The sequence below is a fragment of the Danio rerio genome, chromosome 3 (assembly GCF_052040795.2).
Source record: "Danio rerio strain M-AB ecotype USA chromosome 3, GRCz13ab, whole genome shotgun sequence".
Lineage (NCBI taxonomy): Eukaryota > Metazoa > Chordata > Actinopteri > Cypriniformes > Danionidae > Danio > Danio rerio.
The window spans coordinates 27,116,407-27,141,216 of NC_141023.1; the positions used below are offsets into that span (position 1 = coordinate 27,116,407).

The 24,810-nt window shown below is 33.1% G+C and overlaps 1 protein-coding gene across 2 annotated transcripts in view; it reads left to right on the top strand.

Annotated features, from left to right (window-relative positions):
• The window catches only part of clcn7 (Cl-/H+ antiporter 7), a 31,033-nt gene that overhangs the window by 845 nt on the left and 5,378 nt on the right, over positions 1 to 24,810 (top strand). The window contains 22 exon segments of one of the 2 annotated variants that reach the window (NM_001077537.1): positions 1,241 to 1,315; positions 1,811 to 1,876; positions 2,080 to 2,145; positions 4,194 to 4,326; positions 5,062 to 5,171; positions 6,448 to 6,528; positions 7,313 to 7,375; positions 7,454 to 7,537; positions 7,621 to 7,714; positions 11,500 to 11,564; positions 11,660 to 11,776; positions 11,967 to 12,021; positions 12,111 to 12,171; positions 13,833 to 13,974; positions 16,283 to 16,376; positions 20,320 to 20,492; positions 20,602 to 20,653; positions 20,829 to 20,956; positions 21,111 to 21,196; positions 23,647 to 23,779; positions 23,867 to 23,926; positions 24,018 to 24,194. In NM_001077537.1, the coding sequence (NP_001071005.1) occupies positions 1,241 to 1,315; positions 1,811 to 1,876; positions 2,080 to 2,145; positions 4,194 to 4,326; positions 5,062 to 5,171; positions 6,448 to 6,528; positions 7,313 to 7,375; positions 7,454 to 7,537; positions 7,621 to 7,714; positions 11,500 to 11,564; positions 11,660 to 11,776; positions 11,967 to 12,021; positions 12,111 to 12,171; positions 13,833 to 13,974; positions 16,283 to 16,376; positions 20,320 to 20,492; positions 20,602 to 20,653; positions 20,829 to 20,956; positions 21,111 to 21,196; positions 23,647 to 23,779; positions 23,867 to 23,926; positions 24,018 to 24,194 (2,115 nt within the window). 2 annotated transcript variants of the gene reach the window in all.

Sequence of the window (24,810 nt, forward strand, 5' to 3'; positions counted from 1 at the left end):
TAAATCAACGAATGTGTGAATATAAAACTAACTTTACCTCTATGCTAAATTATTCTAATAAGTCATTGATTTCTGCTGTCTATATTTTAAAAAACACTGATTTCTTTACAACACATAAAAAACCCCTTACATATACCTTTTTAACAGTATAACAGAAAATATTAGCGGTTTTAAAACTTTTCCAAACCGCAGTAAACCTAGAAACTGGTAATTGTCCCATTTCTAATTAATAAAAGAAAAGCGAAACAAAACTGGTTCTTAAACCGGTTATTAGGATGGTAAACCCTTGTTTTAACCCTGTGTTTGTGTCTGGTGATAACTTGAGGAATGTTTTGCAACTCTGGATATTTGGATTTTTAAACTTCCCATTTCTGTTAACCCTCTTATTCTGCTAAGAAACGGCAAACAACCTTTGACCTACAATACATTCAGTGTGAATGTCTGATTGAATCAATGGCATATTTAGAAATGATTACACCCATTGCTGTATCGGCTTAAGGTGCCTTGCTTTGTGGTAGAGTACTTCATTTAGAAAAAGCACAAAACTGAAATTATAACAATATCTTAAAGCAAATATATTTTATACCAAATGACAATGTCATAAGATAATGTTGCACATTAAAGATTAAATGGATTTTCAGGGTTTAAAAGCATAAATGTAGCCATACATTACAGTATATATGTTTTGATGTTGTTTTTGTTGTTTGCTTCAAAACAAAAAAGAAGAAATTAATTCGTTTTACTAAAAATTTGCCATGATTTTCAGAATTTCTCTACTAAATTGGCATTTAGTGTTGCAGTAAAAATCTCGTCTGGTATATTTCCGTTTGTTGAATTTTAGTTACATTGCATCTACATGTCAACTAATTCTCATTAGATTACAAGTAGACTGTTAGGTTGGGTTTAGTGTAAGTTGGCATGCACTTGCAAATGTTCTTATAGGCAGTTAAATGTCTGTTGAAGGAGCAGTATCAGCAGATATTAAGCAGACAGACTACTAATACTCAACAAGACCATCAAAAAAAAAGTGTTCCCAAATCATCTGTTGACATTTTTAAAAGACTATTTAAGGATCACATTCCAGCACCAAAACAATCATTAACTGTAGATTTAAATATTTACAAAAAAGACCAATATATTCATCAATATACTGTTGTGTACAAGATAAATCTGCAACATAAATGACTCTAAATGTAGAGTAAATTAGACTTGTGATAAGTGTAATGTGTTTGGTTCATAGTTATCCGGGGGAGGTATATTTCATATAGGCAGGCTGAGCACTGTGGACCTTGAGGAGGAAATCACACCAGAAGAGGTAAAAAAACAGTTTAACACCAATATAAATATATAAATGTCAAACGACAAGACTTGATGGGCAACATATTAGCTTTTAGTCCAGTCCAGGCCAAAAAGGTGGCTTCAGTTTTTTTTTTTTAGAGCTGCTGTTTCAGTACTTGCTTTGAGCTATTTGTAGTTTTTATGATTTGCATATTGTATTAACACACAAGTCTGATCTAAATCTCCTCTAAAATGGGCCATTCTTGGCAAGAGACTCAGGAAAATGGCTGACTCTTTAGTTACGTCAGCATGCATTTTGGAGAAAAAGAACTGTATTGGAAATTGCATGCAATGAATGTACTGCATTATTTGTGAGAATATGTTTCCGATTTGCTGGCCTGAGGTCACGTTTGCTCAATGCTGCAGAGAGATGCTGTAGCTAAATAAAGTGCTGTGCTATTTTGACTATGTGAGCACTGAATGACTGTATGTTGCTGTTCATTCTCAGTTTGTCTTTTCCTAAATCGCACAGGACATTATAAGAAGTCGACCGAAGGAAATCCCTCACAACGAAAAGCTGCTGTCTCTGAAATATGAGGTAATTGAATCTACTCCTGACATTCAGTCACCCTCTTTTCATTCAATTGAGTCTCTGTTAGGGATGCCTTGGAAAAAAATGGTTGGTTATTTTGTAAATTAACTTAAAAACCACAGTGGAAATGATACTTGTGTGCTTTAATACATATAAGTATCTTTGAGGAGCTGTGTTGAATCTCACACCTTGTGCTTTCTGTGTTTCAGAGTCTTGACTATGATAACAGTGAGAATCAGTTGTTTCTGGAGGAGGAGAGACGGATGAGTCAAATGGTCAGTAAAGCTCATTAAAGAGACACTCATGTAGAGGTTTGAGATGTTCAACTGTGTTTGGAACAAGCTTAACGGTTAACTTGGATCATGTGCAGATCATAATCTGTGAAAAGTGCGTTCTGAGTTTACAGCCATAACGGTTGACAGAGGCCTACAGAATGAGTGTGTGGTTCATGCTTTATGCTTACCCTCCCAAAGCTGAGGCAGACTTATGGGCATTTCATTTTTATTGTGCTTTTTTTTTAAGTTAGTGTAAAAAAAAAAAAAAAAGTGTACTAAAATGTACTGGTCATGCATGTTTTGATGTATGATAATTTTAATAATAATATAATATATAACAATATTATAGACATTTATTTATAACAATATTATGATTGTTGTTATTAATTAAAGCTTAATTTAAATGATAAAATAAATGAATTGCTCAATATCACTGTGAAATTACTGAACAGTAAAGTAGTTCACAGCAAAAATGAAGAGTTTAATAATATATACAGTTGAAGTCAGAATTATTAGCCCCCCTGAATTATTAACACGTTTATTTTTGTCCCCAATTTATGTTAAATGAAGAGAAGATTTTTTTCAACACATTACTAAACACAATAGTTTTAATAACTGATTTATTTGATCTTTGCCATGATGACAATAAATAATATTCGACTAGATATATTTTGAAACACTATACCGTCTAAAATGACATTTAAAGGGTTTACTTGGTTAATTAGGTTAACTGGGCTGGTTAGGTTATTTAGGCAAGTTCTAGAGACTATTAAAAAGTATAGTTTAAAGGGGCTAATAATATTGACCTTAAATTATTCTTAAAAAATTTAAAACTGCTTTTATTCTAGCTGAAATAAAACAAATAAGACTTTCTGCAGAAGGAAAAATATTATAAGACATACTGTGAAAATTTTCTTTGTTCTGTTAAAACATCATTAGAAAAATTTAATAGACTTCAACTGTATTTTTAATATGTAATATAAAAATATTTTGTATTTATTTTTAAATAAATGTTTTATGTATTTATTTATCAAATATAAAAATAATGATTACTGAAAATATGGTTATCTTGAGCTGCTCATATCAAAGATTTCATTACAAATGTATCAAATTACAATACGGTGTCTGTGTTTGGATAATTGAATTTTTAGCCTTTGTTAAAATTCATTAAAAAAAGCAATAAATAAAAACAGCAAACTGTCTAAATTAGGTTTTAGGCCTTGGCATACACATACAGTATCTGCTCAATCCTTGAAATCACTTTATTTTCTTTAGAATTAATAACCAAACATTACTGTAATGAACTGATAGCACAGCTTATCATTTGTATTTTTATCATGATATCTAAATATAGCAGAGTTCAAAATGAAAGTTTCATGACAAAATGTTTTTTTTTTCTCCAGTTTATACATGTTAACAATAACAGTTAATTTTGGTCACACCAAAAAAATCACACCATCTTGGCATTTCCATCAACTGTTTTTTTTTTATGCACATATACAAAATGTGCATAAAAATAGGTGGATGGAAACGTAGCTATTGAAATGAATGGATTTCATAGCGCAGCTCTTTCCGTGTCTAGTGTTAAAACCAGATAGTGAAACAATCGCGTTGTACACTGCTGAGCTGTGCTTTTCTGTTTCTCCAAAAACCAAAAATGCTATTTAATAATTTAAACCTCTTTTTTAGAGAGTCTACAGGAAGATAAATGCTTGGACTTTTTCTGATCTTTTGATTTGTCAAAGTGCAATAAATATGCTCAATTTACATATCAATGTGTTCAAAGGCAACAGAAAATTATTCAAGGAGCAGCAGCTTTCATTTTAGCTCTGAGAGTCACAAAACTATGCCGAACATTGTTGTGTCAGAATTAGTATTGACTTGATTCGACATCTATATGTTAAGGCTTATCAGAACTGTAGTCACTGATAAGCTGTTTCCATGTAAAGACAATTTATTCAGCATACTCGCAGAACAGGGTCTGTTTTTCTTGTTATGCTTTAGTAATTTGTGGATTAACATTTAATGCTTCTCGATCTTAACCACAGGGCTTTAGATGCCTGGAGATCACACGATGGGTGATCTGCGGTTTGATTGGTTTACTCACCGGTCTCATCGCATGCTTGATAGACATTGCTGTGGAGAACCTTGCAGGACTTAAGTACTTTGCAGTCAAACTGAGTATCCTTCCCTGTACAATCCACTGAAATAATCATTTACTCGCATGAGGGAGTCATAGAGGTGCATTTGCTCTTAATTTAATTCAATTGAGCCAATACTCTGCTGTTCTAAAACTGGTTCACACTGTAATTTCATGCATTCCGTTTACATTTTGTTATATGGACTTTTGTCTAATCAGTTATCATTGAGGCTACATGAATAATTTGGCCATAAATCAGATTGCGGACGGATCGGAAACGTTTAATCTAATTGACGTTTTATTTAATGTCATCTGTCCAATTAGTTTGTTTCAATTTGCACTCAACTAAACTAAAATGTTAGTATTACCTCTTCTTTAGAGCAGCTACAGTTATTAAAATCAGGAGCTAATTTTATGAAGCCATAAATCATATTCATGATATAATGAAAAAATATAGCTCAGTCATAATAATTGAATACTAGTTTAAAAGTAGATTGCCTTTACTAGATAAGCTTAGTGATCCATTTTCCACTTTATTTATTTAATTAATTAATTAATTAATTAATTAATTAATTTATTTATTTATTTATTTATATTACTTTTTATTTTATTTTATTTGTATTTTTTTTTGTATTTTTTTTATTTCTTACCAAAGGTACTAAAGTAACTTGCTAATTTATTTTCTTTTCACAGCAAGAAAAAACAAGAACATTTATTTAAATTTTATTGTATGGAGTTTTAATCAATTGTGCAAGTTTCTTTAATCACATGTCCAGATATTGAGAAATTCACAGAGCTCGGTGGCCTGTCCCTCTCTCTCATACTGTGGGCAGTGCTGAACTCTGCTTTCGTGATGGTTGGTGCAATCATTGTTGCTTTTTTTGAGGTGAGTGTTTTCTGTCTGCCTGTCTGAGCCTTGAGTGGCTTCTGCTTTCCTTCTCTTCTTTTTATTTATAGTGTTGTCAAAGCAGAAACTGATTGTGTTTGTCTTAGCATGCTAGCATACCACTCTTACTGTTTTATTTGACTATTATCTGCTGGATGCTGTATCCCAAAATCCAGCACGTTGACGGATTTATTGGGTTTCTTTTGACATGGAAGAAAAATGAATATACTGTAAGAATAATCGGCAACACTTTAAAATAATGGTTCATTAGTTGATGTTGATGCATTTACTAACATAAACAAACAATGAACATTGCATTATTGCAGTATTTGTTTGAGCTTTGGTAACATCAGTTAATGGAAATATAGCTGTTTATGTTAGCATGAACTAATATTAACAAGCACAACTTTGGATTATAATAATGCATTAGTACATAAAAAATCTATATTTTTAAATTTAGTTTTTAAAATATTTGCCAGCTGCAACTTTTTGAAATGTAAGAAATTTAAATAAATACCACACACTTCCAAAGTTTGTGATTTAGTAATTGATTATTATTATTTATTTCTATTAAAAACCTAATACCTTACTCGGCTACAGTGCATTAAATTGATCAAAACGTTCAGTAATGACTTTCTAATGTTATGAATTTATTTAGTTTCTTTAAAACTTTCTGTGTCAAAAAGTAGTGAAAAAAATTGCATTGACAGTACAAAACATTTTGAGCTCATAATCAGATTATTAGGATGAATAAAGGATCATGCCACATTGAAAATGAATAATTGAGTTTCCATCAAAGGAAAAAGTAAGTTTTAAAGTGTCTCTAGCTCTTTCTTCCTCTTTTAACTTCAATTACAAATCAAACTTGCTTTATTGACATGTCAAATGTTACACATGTATTGCCAAAGCATTTGTGATGTTTACATGAAAACAAATTACATAGTAGTATTGATATAAAACCAAAAACAATATTTAATATCATATTAAATGATTAACATTTTAGTATTAAATGATAATTAATAACAATAAACAGTATATAAAAAAATCAACATTTTAGGATTTATTTATAACAATTTAGAATTTAGTGTGTGTATCTGTGTCTTTCTCTCTATATAAATAATGTTCAGCAATATTGATAGTTTTAGTGAATTTTTGTCCTAAATAAATGGCAGGCAAAAGAAACCTCTTTCAAAAACCTTACTGTCTAATAAGTATGTTTTTTTTTTGTAAATAATGTGGTATTTTTCTTTGAAGATGATTATTTATTTTTTCACAGCCCATTGCTGCAGGAAGTGGAATCCCTCAAATAAAATGCTATCTGAATGGAGTAAAGGTTCCTCGTGTTGTTCGGCTTAAGGTGATGTCTTTTGGTTCATATATGATGTGTGATGGTGATGTATTTTATATACAGTTAGTCAGAATTATTAGCCCTCCTGAATTATCAGCCCCTCTGTATATCATTTCCCCAATTTTTGTTTAAAGGAGAGAAGATTGTTTCAACATGTTTTTAAGCATTATAGTTTTACTAACTCATTTCTAATAACTGATTTATTTTATCTTAGCCATGATGACAGTAAATAATTTTTTACTAGACACTTCTATATAATTTCCTAGAGATGGGTTGTGGCTGGAAGGGCATCCGCTGCGTAAAAACTTGCTGGATAAGTTGGCGGTTCATTCCGCTGTGGCGACCCCAGATTAAAAAAGGGACTAAGCCGACAAGAAAATGAATGAATGACTTCTATACAACTTAAAGTTAAATTTAAAGGCTTAACTAGATAAAGTAGGGTAATTAGACAATTCATTGTATAACGATGGTTTCTTCTATAGACTACTGAAAAAATATAGCTTAAGTGAGGGTAATAATATTGACCTTTAAATGTAAAAAATTCAAAACTGATCTTATTCAAGCCAAAATAAAACAAAAAGACTTTGTCCAGAAAAAAAATATTATAGGAAATACTGTGAAAATTTTCTTGCACTGTTAAACATTATTTGGGAAATATTTGAAAAAGATTCACAGAAGGGCTAATAATTTTGACTTCAACTGTATGTTCTTTTCCTCTATCGAAAAGCAAAATAACGTGAATTTCAATCGTAAAAAAAGAGACCTCCAATAATTTTCTTGCTGACATCCACAGACTCTGGTGGTAAAGGTCTTTGGAGTGATCTGCTCAGTGGCTGGAGGTCTTGCTGTTGGAAAGGTATAATAACATCAGCCAGAGAGAGTTAATGGGACTTTAAGCTGACATTTGGACACATCATCTGCTCTCTTTTCATAGGAAGGGCCTATGATTCACTCAGGAGCAGTGGTGGCTGCGGGAGTTTCTCAAGGCAGGAGCACGTCACTGAAAAAAGATTTTAAGGTCAGATGTTTGCACTGTAGTTTAGAGTCTGCTTGAATCTTTCAGTGAACATGGAGCCTGACTGTAAATCTCTGTTTCTGCAGATGTTCGAGTATTTCCGCAGGGACACGGAGAAGAGAGACTTTGTGTCGGCAGGAGCAGCGGCTGGAGTCTCTGCTGCCTTTGGGGCTCCTGTTGGTGAGATGATGAGACAAACATTTAATAAAATCTCTGTTTTTACATAGGATAGATAGATAGAAGTTATGAGTCTGTTGTTGTTATTATGAAGTGATATTATATGTACTGTTTTATAAAACGCATATTGTTTTAAAGCTAGTTCACGGAAATAAGAAAATAATAGTGCAGCTCAGGAAAAAAATAAGAAGACCAGTTTAAAGTTATCATCCAGTTCATTCATTAATTTATTCATTCATCCTTTCAACCATTCATAAACATACACAGACACATACACATATATATATATATATATATATATATATATATATATATATATATATATATATATATATATATATATATATATATATATATATATATATATATATATATATATATATACAGTTGAAGTCAGAATAATTAGCCTCCCTGTTTTTTTTTTCTCTCAATTTCTGTTGAACAGAGAGATTTTTTTTCAACGCATTTCTAAACAAAATAGTTTTAATAACTCATTTCTAATCACTAATTTATTTTATCTTTGCCATGATGACAGTAAGTAATATTTTACTACATATTTTTCAACACACTTAAGTACAGCTTAAAGTGACATTTAAAGGCTTAACTAGATTAATTAGGTTAGCTAGGCAGGTTAGGGTAATTAGGCAAGTTATTGTATAATGATAGTTAATTCTGGATACTATCAAAAACAAAAAAAAGACTAAAGGGGTTAATAAATTTGCCCCCAAAATGTTTTTAAAAAAGAAGAAAAAACATTATCAGACATACTATGAAAATTTCCTTGCTCTGTTAAACATCATTTGGGAAATATAAAAAAAGTAATAAAAATTCAAAAGGGGCTAATAATTCTGACTTCAACTGTACGTATTACATTTTTGTTGTTTTACACTATGCAAGATCTGAAAATATGGTATATTTTATATTGACCTATATTTAATTTCTGAAAAATGTATGATTTGAAGTTTTACAAACTAGTTTTCATTAATTAATGAATTCATTCATTCATTCATTCATTCATTCATTCATTCATTCATTCATCCATCCATTCATTCATTCATTCATCCATTCATTCATCCATTCATTCACCCCATTCATTCACTCATTCATTGATTCATTCATTCATTTAACTGTGGCTTAGTCCCTTTATTCATCAGGTCTAGTCACAGCAGAATGAACCGTCAACTTATCCAGCATATGTTTTACAGCAGATGCCCTTCAAGCTGCAACCCATTACTGGGAAACACCCATACACACTGATTCACAAACATATACTACGGCCAATTTAAATAATTCGGTTCAACTAAAGCGCATTTCTTTGGACTCTGGAGGAAACCGGAGCATGCGGAGGAAACCCACGCGAGCACAGGGAGAACATGCAACTCCTCACAGAAATGTCAACTGACCAGATCGGGACTCGAACCAGCGACCCTCTTGCTATGAGGCAATAGTGCTAACCACTGAACCATCGTGTCGCCCTAACGAGTTTTCAGTTTATATAAAATATCACACAAACTAACATTTTACTCAAAAAAAATAGCAAAAATGGCTAATTCAAAGAACCAATAATAAATCTAAAGTGGTCTCTTCATTTTTTTTCCCAGAGCTGTGTTAATGTTTCAGAGTTGTTCAGAGAGGAAACAAGATTATAATGTATATTCTATGTTCCACTTAATTGAGCTGATTGTTAATTCAGTTTATTTCAATAATGATGCAAATGTGGCGGAATGATCAATAACTCTAAACTGAACTCACTTCAGCTATAATGCTGCTCGGCGTGCGTTTTTATTATTCATCTTAATTTAAATCAGTGTTCAGTCATTCATTCATTTTCTTTTCGGCTTTGTCCCTTTATTAATCTGGGCCACAGTGGAATCAAAAGTCAACTTATTCAGCATATGTTTTACGCAGCGATGCCCTTCCAGCCGCAACACATCACTTAGAAACCCACAGACACTCATTCGCACGCATACATACACTATGGACAATTTAGCCTGCCCAATTCACCTGTACCACATGTCTTTGAACTGTGGGGGGACCCCATGCAAACTCGGGCAGAACATGCAAACTCCACACAGAAATGCCAACTGACCCAGCCGAGGCTCAAACCAGCGACCTTTTTGCTGTAAGGTGACAGCACAACCTACTGCGCCACTGCGTCACACTAAATCAGTGTTAGTTCAGTTTAATTTTAAAATGTACACAATGTCACACAGTTCCTTCATGTTGTCCCAACACAAATCGATTTAGTTAATTTGATCGTTTTACTAATTTAAGTAGATTGAACATAAAAAGAATAAGCTGTCAATTGAAAAAACTTAAGTAAGTTTGAACAAGCAGCAAAAATCGTTTTTTGAGTGTAGTTTAATACTGGCAAGTTTATCAAATTATGAAACCTGCTTAATTTAGCTATTAGCAACTCTACAGAAGGAAATAGTGCCATTATTCAACTGAAGTCAGCTCAGTTTTGTAGTCTAGTGTTGATATTCTAGAGTTGATTTACAAAATTTGATTCACCTGTTTATCAACTCTTCAAAAATGATTGAAAAGAATAGTTTGCACAAAAATGTAAAGCTTACTCTCCCTCAAGTGGTTCAAAACCTTTTAGAGTTTCTTTTGTTTTCTGTTGAACACTAGAAGATATTTTGAAGAATGTTAGAAACCTGTAATCATTGAATTCCATAGTAGGAAAACCAAGTGTCGCTAGTTAACTCTCTCTATGCATTTTTTTCAACACCAATTTCTAAAATATCAACCTCTTCCATATGGTTGATATGTCGGTTTATAGTAAAAGTACCAGGCTTAATACATATACTATGAAAAATCGAGAATATGAAGTGTAAGATCAATTTATTTAAAAACATGATCAAAACAAAACATTTTTGAATGCTAAATTATCTTCATTTTTTTAAGATTTGCCATTAAATAATTCAAATTGTCAATTAACATGTTTTCTTGTTTTTTTTTACAATAAAACCAAATCAAGTGTAGTAGTGCACCAGGATTTTGTTTGTTTGATTTATTTTTAAACCAACAATGCTGTGTGTAAACCATTATTTAAAACAGTCATACTTTAAATGACTTTAACAGTTATTATTTAAAACAGTCAAAATGTGGCCAACCATTTGGTAGAGCAAACAGTTAAAGGGTTAATGGATGCAGATATCCATTTTTTATATCTTTTTTTGTGTGTGTGTTCAACAGAAAAACATTAAATCAAACAGGTTTGTAACAAGTAAAAGGTTACCAATGATGATAGAATTTCCTTTTTTGTCAAACTATTTCTTTAAATGAATAGTGCAACAAGTAAGGTTTGCAGTGGTCAGTTGTGTGCCACAAATATTAGTTTGTTCCTTATTTGTTCTTGACACTGTTTATTCTGTGACAGTCATTGAAAAAGGAAGAATGCAGAAATAGGACCTCTGAAGGCTGAACATATCGATTACCAAGCCTCATCTTGTTTAATTTGTGCTGCTCTTAGTAGATTGTGTTGGTAATTATGGAAATGATCTGCTGCGTTTGTGTTCTTTAATTTGAGCTTCGTCAGTAGATCACCTACAGAACTTTCCACTTCCATCAGTGCTGTTAATGGTCTTACGCTAATTTTGTTTAGTAATTCTGGCCCTAGCCTCTTTTAAATCACAATAAAGCATATTAAAGTGCCTAATACATAGTTGTAGCTTTAAGTCCATGAAAATCTGTATTTTGTTATACTGAATAAAAGTTCCAAGACTGTTAATCTGCCCTGGAAGGATTCATCTTTGATTGTTTTTTTTTTTTTTTTGGCACAGGTGGGGTTTTGTTCAGTTTAGAGGAAGGAGCATCTTTCTGGAACCAGTTGTTGACATGGAGAATTGTGAGTGATTTAGAGCTTGGCTTGATTTTTCATTCAGTTATAGAAGGGCCACCATTTGGGAAAAAAAACACCATTTTGGTTTGTTTTTGATTTAGTTTTTCGCTTCAATGGTCTCTTCCTTCACTCTGAACTTTTTCCTGAGCATTTACCATCAGAAGCCTGGAGAACTGTCCAGTCCTGGTCTCATTAACTTTGGCCGCTTTGACAGTGATGTAAGTTCTTTCTCCATCTCTTTCAGTTACTCTGACAAGGTTTCTTTCCCATTTTGCTGACGCAAACTTTTTACACTGCAAGGAAAATCATTTTTTTTACCCTTGAAGCTTTCAAACATGTCACTAGAAATTATTAAAAATCTCATGAGTCATGAAATTTTACTGTGTGCTTTTTCTGTCCCTTTTTTAGAGTGTGCAGTATAATTTATATGAAATTCCTCTCTTCATCATCATGGGAGCTTTAGGTCAGAGGAACATCACTTTATCCTTGCATAAAATGTAATAAATATAAGATGGAAATAACTTTTAAAATGTTTTCATTTTTATTTTCCAGGAGGGATGCTTGGAGCATTATTTAATGTCCTCAATTATTGGCTAACGATTTTCAGAATAAGGTATGATCACCAGCTATTGTTCATAATAATTTATGGGTATTATTTTTGCCATTCTTAGAGAGCACAAATGTTGTTTTATGTAAAGCTGGGCTTGCTGCATCCACACAGCACCGCTTCCACTATTTTTTTTAGCCTTTTTATGGAAGTAAAAACACTTACAGAGGATCTATTTATAAAACAAATTTGACTTTTAAGTCCATAAAAGTGAAGACAAATCATTTTTATAAATTTTATCGATAAGCCCCGCCCTCTTCTTGTTAAAGAAGTGGCTTGAGTGGTTGAGAAGTGTCCGCTTATTTAAATGTGATTTTAACAGTTCAAGCATTGTTAGTTCCTCACTGATGAGAATAAATTACTCATGGTTTCTGCCTATTGGTTATACTGGTGATGTTACAAGTGTATATAGCTGTATATTAAATGTTTGGCATGTTTGTCACTAATTTGGTGTAATACTAAGCAGAAGCAGTTGGGATGTTTCGGATAACTTTCACTCATCGATCACTTGTCATGTGTCACATTTCTGGGTTACACCCTCATGACAAATTGAAGCCTACAAGTGCATAAAGACACATGCTTGTTAGCATTTGTTCATCCCTCACTTTTTCCAAACCTGTTTGAGGTTTTGTTCTGTTCATCACAAAAGAAGGTATTTTAAAGAATTTTGGAAACGAAGCCGTTGACTTTTTCAGTCAATTGACTTCGCTATCCTTTTAAAAGGTTGGTTCAGTTGGATCATTGGCTGATTTATGTTTTATTTATACTTTTATTCAGCAGGAACTTCTGCAGTTTTCAACAAAGACTCAAAGCATGTAAAACTGGTATTATTAAAAAGGAGCTATATGTACATTTCAGACTCTTTTAAAGCATTAAAATAATGATATGTTTGCAGATAATCTGAAGTGCTGTGGTTACTTCTCCTTTTGAAATTCTTTTTTTTGGACTGTGGTCGAAGTTACACAGAACAAAACAGTTTACCCAATTATATTTCAGCAGCCTGGGTTGCCTTGGTAGAAGCACTGCATATTTCATTTCAGTCTTGAAGGCTGTCTAAATGTATGCAGCCGTGGCCAAAAATGCAACCTTGAGAGGACAGTAGCAGCCTCTCAAATGAGTTGCAGGTTCAAAGTTATTTTAAATTTTCAAACAATAAATTTATTACAAACATAAACATAAGCTACAGTGTTTAAGGCTTGACTGTCAGGCGTGTTTGCTCCTATTGGTGTCTTCAATCCGGCAACCTGCGTATTTACCTAGTTTGGACCCCAAATTAACATTGGCCCTTTCAGATATTGAAGTCTGCGTGAATTGAAAATTGCTGAGACGTTTATTCCAGTGTGTTGATGTACTTCCACCTGAAACTGAATATTGAATAGAGGGCGGGGCTTCTTTTTTGCGAATCATTCTTACATAGCAAACTAACAGTAAGATGAGTGTGATTAAGAAAATTGCTATGGAGGCCATAAAGTTTACGTCAACAGAGAATGACTGCCACTGCAAACATGGAAACAATTGATAAGACTCTGATTGAAGCAAACCTTTTTTTGGATCATTAACTACAGTAGCTCAGCATTCACCTTAAGAATAACAATGTGAGCTAGCAAAACAATCTTAAATTTTGATTTCACAAGGACAGCCTTTTAACAGCATGCATAATGTCTCAGGTACATCCACCGACCGTGCCTGCAGGTGATGGAGGCGATGCTGGTTGCTGCTGTCACTGCTACGGTTTCCTTTGCTATGATCTATTTCTCCACCGAATGCCAGCCTTTGGGACCGGACCACACTGAAGAATATCCTCTACAGGTTCTCTTTATATTCATACTTTAGATTTTTAACTTGTATTCAGACCTCTCTGAAATGACCATACTAGGGCTGGGTGATTAATCAAAAATAAATGGCCAATTTACGATTGTCATTCACATCTTGTCTGGGAAGCATAGTTGTGTGGCCTCAAAGCCCAAAGGGCACTCTCATTATAAACAGAAGATTTAAATGCTTTAAATGATTCAGCAAGACTAATAATCAAACGACTACAGAATCAACTTACAGAAGGATTTACATGGGGTGAAAACTTTAGCTACTTTGGGCCGGTACACCCCAAGCTGACTCCAAACAACTAGTGCTAATGAAATCTGACTGTGTTCCCCGCCGTTTGACTTAGAGCTCTGTGTTTTATTCATACATGCATACCAACACACTTTATGAAAATCATATTCTTTGTTGTTAGTTTCTTATGTATTGGGCAGGAATACAAGCAAATCAAAGGTCAGCGCTTATGTATTAGCATCTGCATTTTAACATAATTAAACACTGTTTATTCAGAAGCCCAACATGTTATCATTTATCACAATAATTATAATATTAATGTGTTAAAGTTGTCTCAGAAGAAAACAAAATGTAGAAAATGGTAGGTTCATTACATAAGAATGTATAGTCTTCTGACAAAACACACATACAGTATCCATACATTATATGTTATGGTTTTATAAGAGGGAATTATAATTTTGTCACCCTTTTTTATACCCCTGGTGAGTTTGCATCTCTAGTTTTATTTCAAAGACTACTGAAGTTGTAAAGTGCATTTGGAGTAAAAACGTTATAAAATGTGCTATTTTTACTATAAATCAATGGTCTCAAACTCAATTCTTGCACGGCCACAGCTCTGCATAGTTTAACTCCAACCACCTCCGACTCACACCTACTTAAGAGTCTCTAGTTGTCTTGAGCACCTTGATTAGTTGGACTGATTCTGTGATTGCTGAATTGAACAAAAAATGAACCAAATGGTGCAAAATTAAGAGCAGCTTGCGATTTTAATTAATTTACTTTCTTTGTTAACAAGGGCAATGCACGTCAATCAACATTACTGTAAAATGTGCCAGAATTAGCTAGTAATGGCTATTTTTCATCTGTAGACCCTTGATATTTCTCTTTTTTTATCTCCAATTATTTTGGTAATAAGATTTTAACATTTTTTTTTTTATTTTGACTATTTTCAGTCCATGTATGAAATATGATGGAGTAAGAGGTAAACAGTTTCTCCAAGTGATTTTTTTTAATATCAATTACAGAGTAATGATGAATTAAGGTGTACATTTGTGTATATTTTGACAGCAAGAAATGTCCTAAATATTGCTGTTAATTTTGAGAGAATTAGCTGCCAAATCAGGCATTTTAGGCTCTAATAGTCTGAATTTTTCTGAAGATACTTGACATTCCATGACTTTGACAAAAAAAAAGAAGAGTTCAGATGCAAAAGCCTCTAAATGCCGACTGAAAATTTCTTCTAAAATTAGTATTTTGTTCTGTATCTCATGTGTAGGTTCAGTATTTTCACTTTTATGTTGCAAAATATGTTCTTTTCAAACCCTTTAAATTGAAATAACTCAATGCAAACATAGGATGTTGGGAAAAATGCACATTTTAGAAGAACATTTCAGACGGTGCTTAGAGGTTTCTGCATCTGATCTCTTCAAATATAAAATCCCCTGACTTTTAATGTCTGGAATACACTGCAAAAGAAAAGCTTTTCTTACTTTTATCTTGTTTCTAGTCCAAATATCTAAAAATTCTTAAATCAAGCATTCAAGCAAAACATATGCTCTTGTATTAAGAAATAAAATTAAGTGAGTTCTTACTTAAAACAAGCTAAATAATCAGCCAATGGGGTAAGCAAAATAATCTTATGTCGAAAGGGAAAACAAGATAATTTTGTTAAGCCAATCGGCAGATTATTTTGCTTGTCTTAAGGAAAAACACTTAATTTTGGCATATTATTTCTTAAAAAAAAAGACAATATGTTTTGTTTGTTTAGAAAATGCTTCTTGATTTAAGAATTTTTAGATATCTGCACTAGACACAAGATAAAAATGTAAGTAAAAAAAGCTTTTTTTTGCAGTGAAGCCCTTTGAAAATTCAATGGGATTCTAAAAACTTTATGAGCCATGGGAACCCTTGTCTGAAAGCACGTGCTGGAGGTTTACTAGAACTGGCTTTACTGACAAAACGCACATGAGAATCTTCTTCCAATATCGCCCAGCCCTAGAGCAAAGATCAATATCTCCTGAAATACCAACGTGAAACGTGACTGGTCAAACTGTTCAATCTGCAGCTCTTCTGCGCTGATGGTGAATATAACGCCATGGCCACGGCTTTCTTCAACACACCCGAGCGGAGCGTCAGGAGCCTCTTCCACAACCCTCCAGGTGTGTCTCTGTGTGGGTGTGTTTGGTTGGGTGTGGATGGTTCGGGGAATGCGTGTGGACTGGACACCTTATCAGACGTGCATTCAGAAACATCATGCCTGACGGCCGTTGCAACACTTCTCAAATTGTTGTACGGTGTGTCTGCATGCTTGTAGTGTGTGTTTGCATGCGTCTGCCAAGGATTTAAGCTGATTTAGAGTTACAAGCTGGATGCCAGCCAGCTAACAGGCAGCAAAAGTCTTCCTACGCTCTGGAGAAAAGCCATCTTTGATTGCTTTCCCAGAGTTCTGGGACACAGACACTGAACACTTGTATTTCGTTCAGTCCATTTTTTTTATTATTGCAATTTTAAAAGACAGAACATACAAGGGCAATAACATAACTAAATTTCCATCAAAATAAATAGATAAATACAATATTAAAAGAAAACGAAAAAAAAGACAATTATTCAAAGAGAATATTTAAGGCTTTAAGATAATTTACTGTTCTTTTTGCTTTCTGTCCGTTCTGTTTCTTTTATCGTACATATGTAATGACCTATTTCTATTTTAAAGTGAGTAAAATTATTTTTTTTTCACTGGCTATTTACATTTTTGAATAAAAAAATATCCATATATGATGAACAGATTAACAATATACCAAATTTTGAAGTCAACTGTATTCTCATAAAAAATAACATCTTTTTCTTTGAATTCCAATGCAATATTTGAACTCTGCTTAACAAAAAAGAAAAGATCACACCAAAATAATTGTGTATTAACACTATCAGACTATTGAAGTCAGAATTATTAACCCCCCTAAATTATTAGACCCCTGTTTATTTTTCCCCCATTTTCTGTTTAACGGAGAGAAGATTTTTTCAACGCTTTTTTAAACATAATAGTTTTAATAACTCATTTCTAATAACTGATTTATTTTATCTTTGCCATGATGACAGTAAATAATTTTTGACTAGATGTTTTTCAAGACACTTAAGTACAGCTTAAAGTGACATTTAAAGGCTTAACTAGATTAATTAGGTTAACCAGGCAGGTTATTGCATAACGATGGTTTGTTCTGTAGACGAACCAAAAACTATAGAGCTTAAAGAGGCAAATATTTTTTACCTTAAAATATTTTTTATATTATAAAATATTATTATTTGTTTTATAGCCAAAATAAAACAAATAAGACTTTCTCCAAAAGAAAAAATATTATCAGACATACTGTGAAAATTTCCTTGCTGTTTTTAATAATGATTCACTCTACAAAGCATTGCTGGTTTACAAAAAAATTAAACAAACAAAATCTTGTTGCACTAATTCACTTGATTTTGATTTTAATGTGAAAAAAAAAACAAGAAAATGTGTATATTACTGTGTTAAATGAGAATCTGCAATATTGTATAGCTTATGTCTATGATTTAGAATTCAAAAATGTTTAGATTAATCTAGATAAAAAAAATTATTAATCTATACCCACCTATAATATTTATTAATTCCAGTACTTTTACCATAAACCGATATATCAACCGTTTGGTTAAGGCTAATATTTTAGAAATTGTGGGATAAAAAAAAGCATTGATTGTGTTAACTAGCGACATTAGGAGTTAAGAAATGCAATTCGAAAATGTTTCTATTGCTTTTTTTCTTGGTGTGGCAGTTAAATGGATAACATCATTTGGGAAATGTTTTAAAAAATAAATAAAAGGGGGTTTAATAATTGTCATTTTAATTGTAGAATAAATGATCAATACTCTCTTGTTTATCATGACAGAAAACACATTTTTAAATCATCATCTTTACAAGAAGATTTTGTTCTTCTTTTTCTTGCATGTTTTTAAAGTTGTTTTAGTTCAATGTTTAGTTGTTTCTGTCTTGAAATGTTGCGGTTTTGTTGTTCTGTTAAATCTTTTTAGTCCCGCGTTGTTTAGTGCCATTAAATACTACATACAGTGCTCAGCATAATTGATTGAATATAGGCAGTGTATTTTGGTTAATTTAAACAAAACAGATTAATTAAACAGATAAATGTATTAAAATAATATGTTAATCATCAAACATATTTAGAAATTGAAAGATAATACAATTAAATTCAAGCAAAATTTCGCAAAAACATTTTGCTTCTCTTGATTTTTCCTATTTTTAAAATTTGTATGTAATATTTTTCTTTAACATATAAGTTTGGTTGTACTAGTTTTTGGACAGTTATCGTAGGTTATTTTGTTTGATAAGCTCCAGATTTGGCTTCAGTACTGAGTAATCTAATGTATATGCACAAATATAATATTGTATAGCTTCCTATTAAAAATATGAATTAAAACATAGATTTATGAGGGGTGTACTTAAATATGCTGAGCACTGTACTTGCATTTAAATGTATAATTTAGCACAATGCACTTATGAACATAGATGATTTTAATTCTATTTAAATATAAATATATATGCATATTTCTAAAACATATTTTAAAAATATGTTTGTTTTTGCTTAAGGTATCTTTGTGTGTGTGTTTTTTTGTTGTTGTTAATTTCTAGTATTTTAAAGTTTATTTTTTGTTGATGTTTTTTTTTTGTCTAATATTTTGAGTTGTTATATTTGTCTTGTTTGTGTGCCAATGGTGCATTTTACCGTTCCTTTTTAGATCTCTAAATAAACTAATTTATAGTCATTGTAAGTAAAACAGTGATGTTTGTTTAGTAGTTCTTAGACCAGCAGGATTAAAAAAATATAAGAATAAACAACTAATATAAATAAAGGCTATATGCACAGCTAGATTTTTTTAGATGAACTGTAAAAAATATAATTTAATGCAGTGCTTCTTGTTGTCTTGTGGTCTGATATCCACTTTATACCATATCTCTGCCAGGCAGTGAAGACCGTTTTTTTTTTTTTTTTTAAATAAATCAGATGTTAAACGCAGCGATTTTGTATGGGGTGACAATTCACCAGAAGCTCTGGGCCCGGCTGACTGAAATTAAAATTCTGTGTGCATATACCTCATTGCAGTACAATATAAACATCAATTTATACTAAAGGACAGTGCAATTGGATTGCGCAAAAAATGCAGTTCAAACAGATATTGCACAAACTTTTGCATAAATTAAAATAATAATACAGTTCTGGTCTGGATGTAATGTCTTCAGTGCATTTACAGAAATTTGGGGAAGACAGGAAAAAGTCTAGACAAACCAAAAGGACCAGTTGGTAATGCCTCAAAATAGTATTCTATTAACCGGATTAATGAAACGGGGTTATATCATTTGCTGACATCATCACTATGTTTTATATAGGGTTAAACTTACTTTCAATGTGAACTAAAATGACTTGCAGTAATGTTACTGATATTCCTTTTGTGCCATTGGGCTTGTGCTGCCCTCTACAGTCGGAGTGCTTGATTTTAACAGAGCGCTCATTCAGAGTAATGAGCCAAGAGTGTTTTAGCATCTCAAATCAGACCATTGTGATTGACCATTGCTTGTGCAAGCACTTCTTTCATTCTTAGTCAGATTTTTGTTGTTGTTTGTTTAGATTTTTCTTTAGTTGTTTATTTTTTTCTTTAATTGTTTGTGTGTTTGTTTGTTTGTTTGTTTTTACAACGTTTTATTGTCGTTTTTGTTCTTTTTTATGTTTAGTTATTCTGTTTAGATTAACTCAAGTATTTTAATAATTTTGTTTTGCAAACTAGTTTTTCTGTTTGTAAATTTATTTTATTTTTGTTTGTGCTGTTTTTTTGTTTAGCTTTGTTTAAGTGTTTTGTATTTAGTTTTATTTTTGTTTTTGTTTAGTCATTGTTTGTGTCCTTCGGGATGTTGTTTTAGTTGTTCTTTTGTTGCTGCATTTGTTTGTGTCTTATTTGTTGAGTTTCTGAATTGTCTGTTTGCTTTTTTCTTTTGTTTGTGTGTTTTTGCTAGTTTTGATCTAAAACAAAAACATTGTAAATTTACTGGGACCTTTTTTTGCTTAGGAACGTACAACCCAATGACTTTGGGTGTCTTTACCCTGGCGTATTTCCTCCTGGCGGTCTGGACGTATGGTTTGACCGTGTCCGCAGGAGTCTTCATCCCATCTCTGCTTATCGGTGCAGCCTGGGGTCGACTCTTTGGGATACTTTTGTCATTCATCACTACCAGTAAATCAGTAAGTACAGCATTTTGTTTGCGTCATTCCTACTATATTTTTATAACCTTAAATAAGCTAAATAAAGAAATAAAATGAGCTGGAATATTCTGTTTTTCCAAACTCACAGATTTGGGCAGACCCTGGGAAATATGCTTTGATCGGGGCTGCAGCCCAACTTGGTGAGTTGTGAGTTACAGCAGTTTTCTAGCATCATGTTAATGTCAATAAGATATTCTTTAAAGGAAGTGCAGCAAGAATGTTGTCCTGTGGTTTATTATAGCTCTTTGAAATCCGTGAAGGAAGTAACAAAGTCGACAAATAACAAAGACTGTTTTTTTTGTATTATTCTGACAGGTGGCATTGTCCGAATGACCCTCAGTCTCACAGTTATTCTGGTAGAAGCCACTGGGAATGTGACCTATGGCTTTCCCATCATGCTTGTGCTAATGACTGCCAAGATTGTTGGGGATTATTTTGTAGAGGTGAGAAACAAAATATCTGGAATGGATGTTTTTGTAACCCTTTGAATTTCCAGTAGTTTTTGGTGTGTGTGTGTTTTTTTAAGGGAATCAAGATAAAAAGCATTAGTCATGTATGGATGTTTGTTTTTGTTCGACTGGTTTTTGTTGTTCACAGGGCCTGTATGACATCCATATTAAGCTGCAGAGTGTTCCTTTCCTCCACTGGGAGGCTCCTCCTACGTCTCATTGGCTGACGGCCAGGTAACCACACCCATGTCATATGACTGGACTCTATATTGACTGGGGTTTTACATGATTCATGAAATCATGCAACGTAATACTTATTAATAACTCAGAGAAAGGAATTTTAACGTCATAATGTGTTGTTTAACTTGTTAAATGTATTAATCGATTTAGTCACCTGAAGGTTTTTAAGCATGGCGTTGCTGTTGATTGATATGAATTTTTCTCATGATAAATCTTGATTTTAGTCCCCTGTAATATTTATTTTATTTGAATATTTTATTTAGAAAGCAAGACAATGCCATTAATTATGAATACAAAATTATGTTCATAAAAAGTCACTACTTATAGTAATATTTATAGTAGGTAACATTTATTAATTAAACAAACAAAAAAAATGAATATCATCTCATTGCGACAGTTTAAATCTTAATTTGTGGATGTTTGTCAAAGTCTTGGCTTTAATTGTTTAATATCTGAAGAATACAATGTGTTTCCTAATGCAGATAAATATGGAAAATACATCTATGAATGATATTTAATTTAAGCTTTTTTTTTATAGCTTTTAAACAAATGAGCTCAGCTCAATTCAGATATTAAATAAACTACCAAAAGTTAGCTGATGATATATTGTCTCTTGCAATACATTAATCACTCACTGCAGCGTTGTTATGGATTGTGGAATGAACTGCCAACTTATCCAGCATATGTTTGTTCTGGGAAACTTGCATCCACACTCATACACTACGGCAAATTTAGCTTACCCAATTCAGCTATAGCGCATGTCTTTGGACTGTGAGGGAAACCGCAGCATTCAGAGGAAATCTACATGAACACAGGGAGAACATGCAAAGTCCACACAGAAATGCCAACTGACCCAGCCGAGGCTCGAAACAGCGTTCTTCTTGCTGTGAGGCAACAGTGCTAACCCCTGAGCCACTGTGACGTCCAAAAGATATATTACATAAAAGGATTAAAACTAATTAAAGCGGAATTAAATTAGAAGTTAGCTAACTGAAATACAGTCATTTAAAATTGGATCAGTTGGCATTTCCGTGTGGAGTTTACATGTTTTCCCCGTGTTTGTGTCACTTTCTGGTTTCCCCCACTTTCTAAAGACATGCGCTATATGTAAATTGAACAAGCTAAATTGGCCGCAATGTATGAGTGTGTATGGATGTTTCCAGTGATGGATTGGAGCTGAAAGGGCATCCGCTGCGTAAAACATAAGCTGGATAAGTTGGCAGTTCATTCAGCTGTGGCGACTCCAGATTAATAAAGGGACTAAGCTGAAATGAAAATGAATGAATGAAATTGGCTGTACAGTAGGTTATGTGTGACAAAAAGTGTGTATGGGAATATAAGCTAAAAAGAAAATTAATGAATGAATGATAAAAACACATACTGATAAAAGTGTGTATGAAAAGGCAGTGTTTGAAAAGTCCTCACAGCCAACAACAGGGAACGAATCAAAACACACACAAAGACACTGAGCAAGCTAATTCATTTATTCATTCATTCATTCATTCATTTTCTTTTCAGCTTAGTCCCTTTATTAATCAGGGGTCGCCACAGCGGAATGAGCCACCAACTTATCCAGCATATGTTTTACACAGCATCCATCCATACACACTTATTCACACACAAATTAGCTTACCCAATTCACCTATACCGCATGTCTGGACTGTGGGGGAAACCTGAGCATTCGGAGGAAACCCATATGAACATGGGGAGAACATGCAAACTCCACACAGAAATGCTAACTGACCCAGCCGAGACTCGAACCAGCGACCTCCTTGCTGTGAGATGACAGTGCTAACCACTGCGCCATCGCACACCAATTATTAAACAGTAGGCTAAAAAGCATGCTAACTGTTGCAAAATATAATAAATAAAATCTAATTAAACTTACTGTATTTATAAACAAAATGGCATTTTATTAATTATTAAAATTGTTTACTTATTAACTATCAGTGCCACTTTGACTTTATCAATCAAATAGTTGTCTAAATTATAGTTCTCTTTTTTTTGGTCTCTCACTTTCCCTCTGGTTATGTTTGCTAACCGTTGTAAAAGTGAAATAATTAAGTTTTCTCCATTCAGTTATTGAAAATAATGGTGCACATCTGTAATAACATGCACATGAGGTGATGCATTTAAATTCAGTGGCTCAATGCCAGCTATTCCTTACATAACTAGTACTAAAATAACAATGGTTGAGTGTGTCATGTTGTGAATGTTTCTCAACCATGTTCCTGGAGGACCACCATCACTGCATTTTTTGGATGTCTCCTTTATCTGTTCCACCCTTTCAGCTCTTTCAGTCTCTGCTAATGATCTGATGATCTGAATCAGGTGTGTTTGGATAAGGAGACATGGAAAATGTGCAGATCTGGTGGTCCTCCAGGAACGTGGTTGAAAAACACTGATGTAGTGAATGTGATTTGTGTATTGCTGTGCTCTTACAGAGAGGTCATGAGTTCTCAAGTCACCTGCTTCAACAGAATAGAGAAGGTCGGAACCATTGTAGATGTCCTCAGCAACACTTCCACCAATCACAATGGCTTCCCAGTGGTCACCCATGTTACTGAGATTGACGAGGTGACATGATCATGAAAATATGACATCACATCCTGTCATTCCTTATGATTTCAGTAATGATTAAACTCGACCATTGTCTTTTCACAGCCAAGCAAACTCTGTGGGCTTGTTCTCCGCTCTCAGCTCATTGTCCTTCTCAAACATAAGGTGAGAAACAGTGAATCTTTACAACATTTTTGGCATTCAATCTCATTTTATAGAATAATCTTAATAATTGAGGCCTCTGTCTCGACGTCAGGTGTTTGTGGAGAGAGCATCTTCACGTTTCAGCCAAAGGAAGCTACAGCTGAAGGACTTCAGAGACGCGTATCCACGTTTCCCTCCTATTCAGTCCATCCACGTCTCTCAGGATGAGAGGGAGTGTATGATGGACCTGACCGAGTTCATGAACCCAACGCCATACACTGTTCCTCAGGTTAGTTAAAGTTGATTTTTCAGATACCACTTTTCATGAAACATGTTGTTTAATACGGAACCAGGCATGACACAGCGTTTTGCTATTTTCAGTCCAGTGCAGGTATCATTTTCATGTCTTGCTTCACGTTGTTTATATCAGGGTATCCGTAGGGTCTTTAAAAGTCTTAAAATGTCTTAAATCTAAAAACCTTCTCTATTTATTTACTGCTAAGGATACTGACCTGACCTATTTTTTTATTATTAAATAATTTTTATTGTAAACTGAAGTAATTGACAGCTATGTTTTGGTATATCCTTGGTAAGGGTTAAAAGATTTGTAAATAGATATATTTATGAAATGAATACAAAATTTTTTAATGTATTAAATGTACTAAATTTTTATAATTTTTGATTGGACAAGTGAAAATCTTTTCTAACTGGGATATTCGAAAAAGAAAGTATTATCATTTAGCCCTGTATAAGTCTAACATTTCAGTCGTAATGGTCCTAAAAAGGTCTTAAAAAGTCTTAAATTTAATTTAGTGAAACCTGCAGAAAACATGCATATGCAAGTGCATTTGTGCAGCCATCGACATGCTGATCTGAAAAGGAGGTGCTTTTTTTTTGCTGTTGTT